General features: G+C 42.6%; 1 protein-coding gene across 1 annotated transcript in view; it reads right to left on the bottom strand.

Annotated features, from left to right (window-relative positions):
• Window positions 1-771: 771 nt before the first annotated feature.
• Cds1 (CDP-diacylglycerol synthase 1) overlaps window positions 772-11,168 on the bottom strand; it is a 43,538-nt gene continuing 33,141 nt past the window's right edge. Inside the window, exons 10-13 of the mRNA XM_010619458.3 lie at window positions 9,644-9,796; window positions 7,853-7,972; window positions 6,045-6,148; window positions 772-1,451 (exon numbers count right to left, since the gene is read on the bottom strand). Coding sequence (XP_010617760.1) covers window positions 1,322-1,451; window positions 6,045-6,148; window positions 7,853-7,972; window positions 9,644-9,796 — 507 coding nt within the window. The 3' untranslated portion in view covers window positions 772-1,321. The remainder of the gene's footprint in view (window positions 1,452-6,044; window positions 6,149-7,852; window positions 7,973-9,643; window positions 9,797-11,168) is intronic.

The raw sequence follows: 11,168 nt of genomic DNA, 5'->3' as shown, positions 1-11,168 counted from the left end.
AAGAAAGAGGCATTGTCTTCCGCCCTCAGACTGGAGGACATGAAGGCAAAGTGCAGCAGGACCAAGATCAGTACCAGGGAGTTACTCCAGGCTCAGGTCGGTGGGCTGATCGTCCTTGTCCTGGTCGCGTTGCCAAAGGGCCATCCTGGAGACGAGGGGCACACAGGGCCTGCACAACGCCATGGTCACTCTTGCCCTTGGCCAGCCCCAGCCAGCCCCTGCCCCGCTCCCTGCCCTGCGCTGGTTTGCTCAGTGCCAGGCCTCAGAGCTCAGTGAAGGCAGCGCACAGGGCAGCGAGAGAGATGGGTTGGCTTTGCCCACAGGCCCAGCCACAGCACTGCTGCTTCATGCTGTCCTTAGAACACAGTGCACGGGCAGCACCTGTACACCTGCTCCTCCGGCAGGAATCACCTTTTCTTCTCTTAGAAAGGTTCTGCAAAGTCATTTCCCAAACAATTTTATCAGATGTATTTTGATGACTGCTCTATCAATAGTAGCAGAAACTGCAGCCTCCCTTTTCCAAATTTTGAACCTAGCTAAAAGTAGAACGTTTTCTCCCAGAAAAAGACTACTTTGAAAAGTGGACAAATGGCTGGGGTGAGTCAAAAGTAGAGGACATACCTTGCACACACAAGGCTCTCAGTTTTATCCCCTGTACGAAAAGACAGAGACAAAGACAACGACAGAAAGACAGAGACCCAAAGAGAGGAATGGAAGGAACAGAAGGAAGGAGGGAGGGAGGAGAGAGAGAAGAGGGGGAAGGGAGAGAGGGAAAGGAGAAAAGGAAAAAAGGGAACGGAAGAGAAGGAAAGGAAAAAGAGAAGGAAGGGGTTGGGGGAACAATCTTTCCCCCACCCTACTAAGCTTCGGAACATTCTTCTGATAGAAGAGGAGGAAGTCCAAGAGAACTGGCTTCCTATTGTGCCTTACATAAAATGTCCTGCAAAAATGAAAGAGCAGCTTGAAGGGCAAAAGTAAATATTTGTGCAAAAGATCCCACTGCCAGGTATTATCTGAAGACACCCTGGAGTTACTCATTTTATAGCATTTGACTCTTTAAAATTATGAAACCCAGCAAGTAGGGTGAAGGAAGTTAATGTCAGGAAACACATCACAGAAAAAGGACAGGATATTTTGGTGGCGATTTGCTACTTATTTCATGACTCAGATCAAGTGTTTGTTAAATATTCACAGTAATTTCAGAGGAGAAACATTTGTGCCTGTGAAAGTTCAATCTATTGCATTTTCAACCATTTTTCTGTACAGGGACAAGATTTTGTCTGCCAGGCTTCTCCTTGTCCCAAGTCCTCCCTCGGGCCAGTCACACCTTCAAGGCGGGCTGGAGGATGCCCTTCTCAATGAGGTGCGTCTTCAGGGTTCTGTAGATGTTCAGCTGCTGGTCTGGCTGGAGCACCAGCAGCTGCTGCAGTACCTTGCTGGGATTCGGGCCCCTGAGGAACAGTGGAGAGACAGAGTGAGTTCTGCTTTCCCAGGGTGAAGGGCAACATTTACCACGAGTACAGCCCAACCCCTCCTCCGAGTGCAGAGCAGTGACCTCCCAGAACTGAGGTGGCTTTTGGTAAGAGCTCACTTTACTGGCCCATACTGTCAGGAGAGAGAAATCCAAAACTAGTCTGCTCTGAGGAACACACAATCCAAATGCGGAAATACACAAACACAGAACACAGGGATGACACAGGCCAACAGGGGCGTGCAGATCAAGGTCAGACAGAGAGTCTCTGGAGGGCAGGCTGAGCTGAGAGGCAGTGACAAATGAGACCCCAAGACTGGACAGGACACAAAACCATTCCGTAAGGAAAGGAGCTTGCCAGGCACAGGAGAAACCCAAAAGTGGGCACAAAAACCCAATTTAAATTCTTACCTTTAGACAGATTTCCAGATGGTAAAAGCTACTTTGTCAAAGAAACAGGGAGCTAGAAATGTTAAGGAGACAGAATGCAGACGTCCTGAGCCTAGCACTAAAGCCCCTGCCCAAGATAAGCAACAGGCACTAGAACCTGGTCCAAGAAAGTATCAGGTGACCCAAGTCACCAAACAAGTTCTACTGTTCCGCGCTGTCTGAAAGGAGGAGAAGGAAGAGGGTCCTGCCCTCCACATAACCCACAGCAGCGGCCAGGGGACCAGGTGTAGGCAGAGGAAGGGCTGGGCAGTGCACACACCCTCGCCTGGCCCCACTCTTATTCCCAAAGCTCCATAGCCAGCTGGGATCCCTCCTCAAAGTGCCCTCCTGGCACCTCTTCCAGGTTCCCTTCCCAGGCTGTGAGCACAGGGCATGACCCCGACCTTTCCCACAAGAGCTACAATGGCAGTCAGCTATGGTGAGACTGTGGTTTCCCATCCCTAGACTCTGGAACCGAACCCACTGATGAATCCAGACCACCTGTGTTTGCACTTTTCCAGCACTGGTTCATCGAGGGTTAAGAATGTACTCAGTTTTGGGGGCCAGGGATTTAGCTCAGTGGTTCTGGCACCTGCCTCACAAGCACAAGGGTCTGAGTTCGACCGCTGGTACCAAAAAAAGAAAAAGAAGAATGTACCCAGTTCAATCTTTCTGTGCCTGTGCTGCTCCTGTACTTCCCCAGCCTACTCAGGTGGGGAAAGCAGAGTGAGGTTTACGTTTTGTGGAGAGAAAACTGGAACAAGCGACACCTAAGTCATACATGGGAGACAGAAGGGAATTCTGACACATACATGGGGAAATACATGTATGATTCACAATAACTAAAACTGTTTAAACAAAGTAACAGGAAGTAGAAATCCTGGCAACAAAGAAACGTCTGCTATATGGTGTTATCACAAGGAGGATGAGAAGTGAAACCAGTTAATGTAGAAATCTTTGATTTGTGAAAACTACACAGGAGATCCGATCACCACCCATGAGTCACCCCATGCTCATGGCCCCAGGCCATCTGTCAACCCTCCCTGGCCAGGAGCCTCTCATGGCCCAAGTGCACTCCAGCCAGGGTGCAGCCTGCCCTACTGCATTTCTGCACAGGATTCAGCAACAGCCACAGCACAGACCAGAACAGGGTCCACAGAGAAAGGGAAGCACTTTTAGCAAGTTCAACTGAGTGCAAAGCTATGTCAGCAGGTGCTGGGCATCCCCATCCTGGCACCAGCCCTGCATCTCTAAAAGGAGGAATTATTTGCTTTCCAGGGGTGGACAGTGAGGCCCAGAATGACTTCTCCCTACTCAGAGAATAGCAGCTGTTCCTTAAAGAGTATAAGTTAATGCCCCCAAAAGCTGCATTTTCTGAAAATAAAAAGTTCTGAAAAAAATTGTTCTCATCACTAACATCCAAATACTGTATATCAACAAATAAATATCTATCAAGCAAATAAACTAAATACTTCAATTTAAAAGACAAAGTCTGTTAACTTGGTTATAAAACAAGAAATTCAAGCTAAATGTTTACTAGAAAAGAGAAACCGCTGGGCATGGTGGTACATGCCTTGTAATCCCAGCACCATGAAGGTTGAGGCAGGAGGATCGCTTGAGTTCTAGGTCAGTCTCAGCTACTTAGTGAGACCCGTCTCAAAAAACAAACAAACAAACCAACAAACAAAAACAAAAGAGAAACACACCATCAAAAATAATGACAATAGAATGCTAAAAATAAAATAAGAGAGAAATGCTATGCAAACACTAATCATAAGAATGCTGCTGTAGCTTTTCTAATATCCAAAAGAGTAGGCTTGAAGACAGGTAATAAGGATGGTAGACATTGTAACATAAAAGGACCAATTCAAGAGAGAAATATAGTGATCTTAAGTTTGTATGCACCCAATTCAACCTCAAAATACAGAATGCAAAAATTGACAGAACTAGAAAGAGGAATAAATTTATAATTGCATCAAGAGCTTTTAACAAAGCTCTCTTTGTAACCAACACAACAAGCAAGTCAGAAAATAAAAACTAAATCCACACAAAAGATTTAATTAAATTTCACCCAACTGACACATTACAGTGTTACATGGGGAAACTACCAAATGCACATTTGTTTTACTATAGGCAGCTAAGTTAGATACAAATGAACAGACATTCAGACAAGGACAGGCCCTTCAGAGAGTCTGAAAAGATCAGAGTATACCAAAACTGAGGCTGGAGGCATATGTGAAGATGACCGGGCTTCAAGATAAAGACTGATGCCAGGCGTGAGGCCTGTAACTTGGATTTATACTATAATTAGCACTGCCTGGTCCAGAAAGTCCAGCTGGGCATCAGTCGCCCAAGTGGGTGATCAGTGTTTGGACTCATCCCTTCCTTAAAATGCTTTTGCTCTTTCCAGGTACCCTTGCTCTGTGACCCGCTTCCCTGTTGCTCAACATTAGCTAAGTAGCTTTACTTGTAAGACTACTATCGGTGAGTGGCAGTGTGGCCCACGCTGTACCCTCACTGTGTCTTCCCTGTATAAATTACCCCTGACAAAGGGCCTCGGTGACAACCACTTCGGTGCCCCTTCTGTCTCTTGGGAGTGATCTCTCAATAAACCTTTCCTGGTCTGGACCTCCACTGTCCTTTAGAATCACTCTTCGATTTTAGGGGACACAAACTCAACACATTAGGCATCTAGCAGGTTGGGAGCTACATTTCTCTGCATCAGATCCATGTGCAGCTTCAACATGGGTCAAAAATAAACACTGAAACCCTAAAATATGTGTTTTCTGACCACAGTGGGACTCAAATATCAACAAAGAAAGATGAGAAAATCTTCACCTGGAAATCAATCAATAAACTTCTAAATAAGCCATGTGTCAATATTGGCAAAAAGAAAATATTTAGAAATGAGTAAGGAAAATACAAATATAACTTGTAGGATGAAGTAAAGTGGTACTGATGAGAACGCCTGTAGTCTTAGACAAGAAGGCTGGACATCAATAATCTAGGTTTCACCTCAAGAAGCTAGAAAAAGAACAGCAAATTAAACCTAAAAGATACAGGAATGAAAAATGAGAGGAGAAATCAATGGTGTACAAAACAAATACACCATAGAGAAAATTGGCAAACCTAGAAGTTTATTTGAAAACATTAATGAAATCGATAAACCTTTAATGACATTGCAGCCTCTCTCTTGCTCAAAATAAAAAAAAAAAAATCACAAAAATTCTTCCACTGGTACAGGTATATATTTAACATATGTCACCTGGGATTTAACTCAGTGGCACCATGCCTGCCTTGCAAGTGCAAGGTCCTGAGTTCGATCCCTAGTCCAAAAAAAAAAAAAATAATTAGCGTGTAACGTATGTATGTAGGGACCTCTAAATATGAGCTTCACTGCAGATAAGTGTATGAAGGCAATCTGGGCGGCCCACACCACAGGTGCTATTTTAAGTGCCCTGCCCCTGGGCCCATGGAACACAACGGGCTTAGCGGGAACACCCAAGCCCCATTTTAGGGCAAATTCAAACATGGCGTTTTATTATCAAGAATAACCAACCTTTATAAAACAGCAGTAGCCACCCCCTACCCCTCCCCATAAGCAGGATCACCCTGGCCCACTTTATTTTTGTTCTTGACACTTACAAGCATCTAACAAGCTGTATTTGTTTACTGCCCGTTTCTGATCCTCCTCCCTCCAAACCTCTCAACACCTGGTTTCGTTCTCTGCTAACTCTATGCCTAGAACTTCTAGGACATGTAACAGGCACTCAAGCAATAATTGGCAGATGAAATAAACTGTTTTCTACTTTTTAACTATTAGCTTTATCACCACTTTAATGCCCACAGATGAGAAATTAACCTCATGCTTTAAATCCAGTATTAGGCACATGAACTGTCATTAGCCTGTCTTGTTAAGAACCACGGATATACTATGCTTTTGTTTTGCGCTAAGTTGCTTTAAAGGTATGTAAAATATTTGCAAAGTAACAGTATCACACTACCCAAAATTACAGTGCAGGGGCCAACAGTCTCTTTGATAACGTAGGTTCCCAGTGACCGAAAAGTTAACTTGTTTAAATGCATGTTAGTGTAAATCAGGACTCAAAGCAATTGTGTGATGAAGTTTTGGCATGCAAAGTACCTTATGAAACTGGTGATGTATACGTGCACAAAAGTTGCCATCAAATACTGACAGTCAAATCTGTCCATGATTCCGCCGTGCCCAGGGATGGTGTTTGCAAAATCCTTTAGAAACAAATACATGCATGAATTTGCCAACAATATCACCTGTATAAAACTCTTACGGACATTTACACATCTTTACGGCATCATGAGCTATATAAGGAAAATGCTATTAAGTTTTTCCACTAAATGCAGATTTATCAGAACATATCCAACAGATTAAAACCATGTCTTTCAAGTATGAGCTCATTTGAGGATGATTGTGGAACTGACCTAGAGCATCAGAGTGACACTAATTAAACGTTAAAATTAACTTAATGGAAAGTTTTCTAAAGTCAGGTTTTATTACGTTAAGTGAAGTTTATTCATTTGTTTCTAATAGCACACGCCTAGAATAGTCAGTAGTTACAGACACGGACCTTCCACGCCCTTCACGCCTCCCTTACCTCAGATCCCCTTCCCACTTCCTTCAAATGACTTCTCATACAACAGAAACCACCTGATGCCTCCTGGGTCTGACTGACTCCACGCAGCACTGGGGTCCCCAGGTGCATCCACCTTCCCGATGACTCGAGTGTCCTTCCCGGGGAGCAGTGCGGCCTCCACTCCTCTGCACTCCCTGCAACTCTCTCCCTTTGCTTTCTCTGCAGGACTCACTCTCCTTTGCTCAGACCTCCTCTCAAATGCTACCTCTCAGACACCTTCCCTGCTCTCACCACCTTCACCTCACCTCACTCACTAGCCCCTCAGGGCACACAATGTGACCCTGCCTTAAGTAAGGGAGACAAGGTGATGTCCCTTCATGATGAGCTGGCCTAATCAAAACATAAGGACAGTTTGAAGTATCTAGAGCAGAGTTTGCAAACTAGGTCTCCAAGACCAAATCCAGCCCACAGCCTGCTTTGTAAAATTTTTTTTTTTTGGTACCAGGGATTGAACTTGGGCCCTTGTGCTTGCAAGGCAGGCTCTGGAAACACTGAGTTAAATCCCTGGCCCCCTGTAAATACAGTTTTATTAAGACCCAATCACACGTATTCATCAACATATGGCCTGTGTATGGGGGCTCCCACTGCAACAGCAGAATTCAGAGTGGAGAGGTATGATAGGAATCACGGTATGCCTTGCTGAACACAACAGCATTCGCTCTTCCCAGGAAAGCTTGGCAATCCCCAATCAAGCAGAATGGATGGCTACCCACCTGAAGGCTCTGCGATACCCTTCAAGTGAGACTGGACGAGCACTAAGTTTCAGATCATTCATGGTTAGACCCCTAGCACTTGAATAAACAGGATTCTGCTAATACCAATATTTAGGGAGCAAGCCATTTTTTTTTTTTTTTTCCTTTGTTTGGTACCGGGGGTCGAACTCGGAATCTTGTGTTTGTGAGGCAGGCAGCAGAACCACTGAGCTAAATCCCAGCCCCCAGAACCTGGGGTGACTTTTCTTTCTTTCTTTTTTTTTTGGTACCAGGGATCGAACTCGGGTCCTTGTGCTTGGGAGGCAGGCGGGGGAACCACTGAGCTAAATCCCCAATCCAAGCCATTTTTTTAAGAGGCTGGCAGCACACTTTAAGATGGATGTATTTACATGGCATGACGGAAAGAAACCTAATAGAAAAGAACACACTCTAATCTAAAAGGCAGTTTTTGTGCAGCTGTAAAATTTTGCCTAAGGATTAAACTTCAACCAACAGTGGACCAAATTCCAACTAAGATACACTCTCTAATAATGTTCATGAATAACGTAACAAAGAATCCAAAAACGTACCTTGATTTTGAAAGCTCTTTTGAAACCACTGGCAAAGAAGCCTCCAAATGGGCCAATCAAAGAAGCGAAAGTTGAAAGAGCAATGCTGTGTATCTGGAAAGGATACAAACTCACTGTCTCCTGTAAAGGAAAAAGAAAGTGGTAGAGGGGACACTGGGACTAATCCCACTAAAATTGTATTTAAGCATGTCTCCTACTCAAATGCAGAAGTCATGATATAAAAGTACGTCAAAGCAGGTGGCACTCTTTTGGGGGGTTGATTTCCCAAGATTTCAGTGTCAGCAGAGAAAAATCCATTCCAAGTCCTCTGTCCTGGCAACTGCTGGGCCAGCCCTTCTGTCCTCTCCGCAAGGCACCCAGGGGACCCTGAGTCATGCAGCTGGTAGAACGTATTCCAGATGACCTGGGAACTGGACAATGGTAGGTAGGGGCTGTTGGATGGGCAGAGAATCTGCTGAGCTAATTTCTATAGTTTTTTTTTTTTTAACCAGTAGTACTGGTAATAAAATGACATTTTAATTTTGTAATTTATTTCACTTGATTTAACTTTACATGGTGAAAGGGAAAAACTGGATTTTTCTCTTACAGCTATGCTGAATGCTGTGGAAACAAAAATACAAAGAACTATCAAAATGAGCATCAGCAAGACAATCATAAAAGAGGGGAAAAGAGTAAAAACAGAATTCTGCAGTCTATTCTGTAAATCCAAACCTTTCACTCCTCTGTAAATAACACAAACTGAGGAGCTGGGGATTTAGCTCAGTGGTGCCACCACCTGCCTTGCAGGCTCAGGGTTCTGAGTTTGATCCCTGTTACAAAAAAATAATAATAATAATACAAACTGAGGTCCAACAGAGATGTCTGGGAACAGCAAGTCCTGTGGTTGCTGCTCAAAGCAGTAGCCTTCCCTGGATCAAAGGCTGGTGTCCCTGAAAGTGCTGGAACAGGTAACAGAAAGCTTGGACACTGAACACTTAATGAAAGAAGTAATTTATTGGTTAACATGCTTCCAAAAAATTATGAATTTAATTAAAAGCAAAATGCTAACATGAGCACCCATGCATGTCTCCCCCCGCAACAAATGATTCTCCTTTTTAGTGGACCACACCTCAGGTCAGGGAGCGCTAGCTACTAAGGAGCATGTAGGTACTCTCATGGCGGACTTCAAAGTGCTCTAAATAGCAGAGTGTGCTTTTGGGAGGAACGCTTTCTTTTCTTTTCTTTTCTTTTTTTTTTTTTTTTTTTTTTTTTTTTTTTTTTTTTTTGTACAGGGATTGAACTCAGGTCCTCGCACTTGTGAGGCAGGCGCTCTGCCAATGAGCTAAATCCCCAGCCTGGAACGCTCATTTTTGAAAGTAGAAGCTTCCTGGGCTAATAAACATTCTCTAAAACTTAAGTGCTCTTTGAATTGGTGAATTTTGATTTTTAAATTGAGCTAATTCATAGCAGTAACATGTAAAACTCATCCTAACTCATTTGATTTGTAAAAATATACAGATTATAAAAACCATTCTTACAACACATACAAAGTAAATTACCATCAATATTTAAGTATATTCTTCAGACACAAATGATTTGCAATTTTCAAACTCAATTCAGGCTTAGGAAAGAGAAATCACAAGGGGAGAACATACCATCAACGGTAACCACACACAAAAACCACTGCAAGGCCATCAGGTCAAAAGCCCTGCAGGACTTGGCTTCCAGTAGAACTCTGACCTCACGCACAGATGGCTTGGTCTCTGGGAGGAAAGTTCCTCCCTACCACACGTCTTGGGCACCCGCTCTTACCCGCCTCAACACCGCCTTCAGGAAGGAGGGCAGCACGTAGCTGTGCAGCTGGAACAGGTCAGCAGGCTCACACTCGGTGACAAAGGAGTTGACATCGCTGCGGTACTCGACGGGGCAGACGAAGTACTGATACTTGGAAAGCACGTAGGCGGCCTGAGGGACAGAGAGGGGCCCGTGAACACTGGCCACACGCAGGAGAGCTGTGTGTCAGAATCCCAGAATGTGTCACATTCATCACGTGAAACCCCCGACTTTCACCTATCAACATGTTGTCGTGGGCTTTTGATGTCAAAGGGTCATCCTAGTAAATACCCCAGTTTACAAAACAAAAACAAAAGCAAATACCTTGGAAGACAGTTGTAAAAATAAAAGTTTTTGAAACAAAGAGACCTCTGTATGACCACAGGGGAGGGAGGAGGGGAGGAAGGGAAAGAGAAAGAAGCTAATTTGAACACTCAGAAACACAGGATAGCAAGATCTTACTTTTTAAAACTACGTGTAGTCTTACTAGAAGCTACAAAGATGAAGGACTGAATTAGGAAGACACTGTACAGGAGAGAAAAAAATTTATCTTCACTGCATACAAACTTTTATTAATTTAAGCAGTTAATAATAATTAGCCAGTGGTTCAAAATTACTAAGAAGATAGTATAAAATAACACAGGTGAAGAAAAGCAACCATTGTTTTCACCAACCCTGAATCTGGCTCAATTATTTCTTTCTTAGCCACATAACTGTAAGTTTTAAAACCAGCCGTCTTCAGCCGAGGAAGTAAAAGATACATAAAATGAAACATTCTATTATACATTTAAATTGCTGGACAACAGTTTGTTCTGTTTTATGTTTCCCTTGAAACCATTTACATCATTATTTTGCTCATGAATAGTTAATACAAATTCATATATGACTCTAGGAATGGATATAAACTGATTTTGCTTCCAAACACCTATTTCTTCAAAATCATGTGTTTAAAATAGTACAATTTCTCTCCTCATTATTTTGTCATATGCAAGGTTCTTACAGGGTAACTTTATATTTTTCCAATGATATAGATATTCATATAGAATTTTAAAATTAATCTTAAATCATACTTAATCTTTGTGGTATTATTTAATTTAATGCTTTGATTAGTCTCACTTTTTAATGTATATAGTAGGATTAGACAACTTTTCTTTATTCTATTTATTATCACTATTCTACCTCAAACATTTCAGAATAATTTTATCAAACTCTATGGGAATTTTCATTAAGAATGAATTAAACTTATAAAAAGAGAAATTACAGTAGTTTTCCAATCCAGGATAATGGCACATTTCCATTTATTTATATATTTACCGTCTCACAAAGCTTCATGTTGTTACTAGTTACTCTGTATCTGTATATACTATTTTATATTAACTATAATTGTCAGGGACTAGAATTAATTTTTAAACTCAATAGTAATTTTTTATATATTTATCTTTTTTTTTTTTTTTTTTTTTTTTTTTTTTCCCGGGGTTTTATTTTGGGGCTTTATTCTGGGAAG

The sequence above is a fragment of the Fukomys damarensis genome, unplaced genomic scaffold (assembly GCF_012274545.1).
Source record: "Fukomys damarensis isolate Sample0158 unplaced genomic scaffold, DMR_v1.0_HiC HiC_scaffold_37, whole genome shotgun sequence".
In the NCBI taxonomy this organism is placed as follows: domain Eukaryota; kingdom Metazoa; phylum Chordata; class Mammalia; order Rodentia; family Bathyergidae; genus Fukomys; species Fukomys damarensis.
This window is presented reverse-complemented; position numbering and strand designations above follow the sequence as displayed.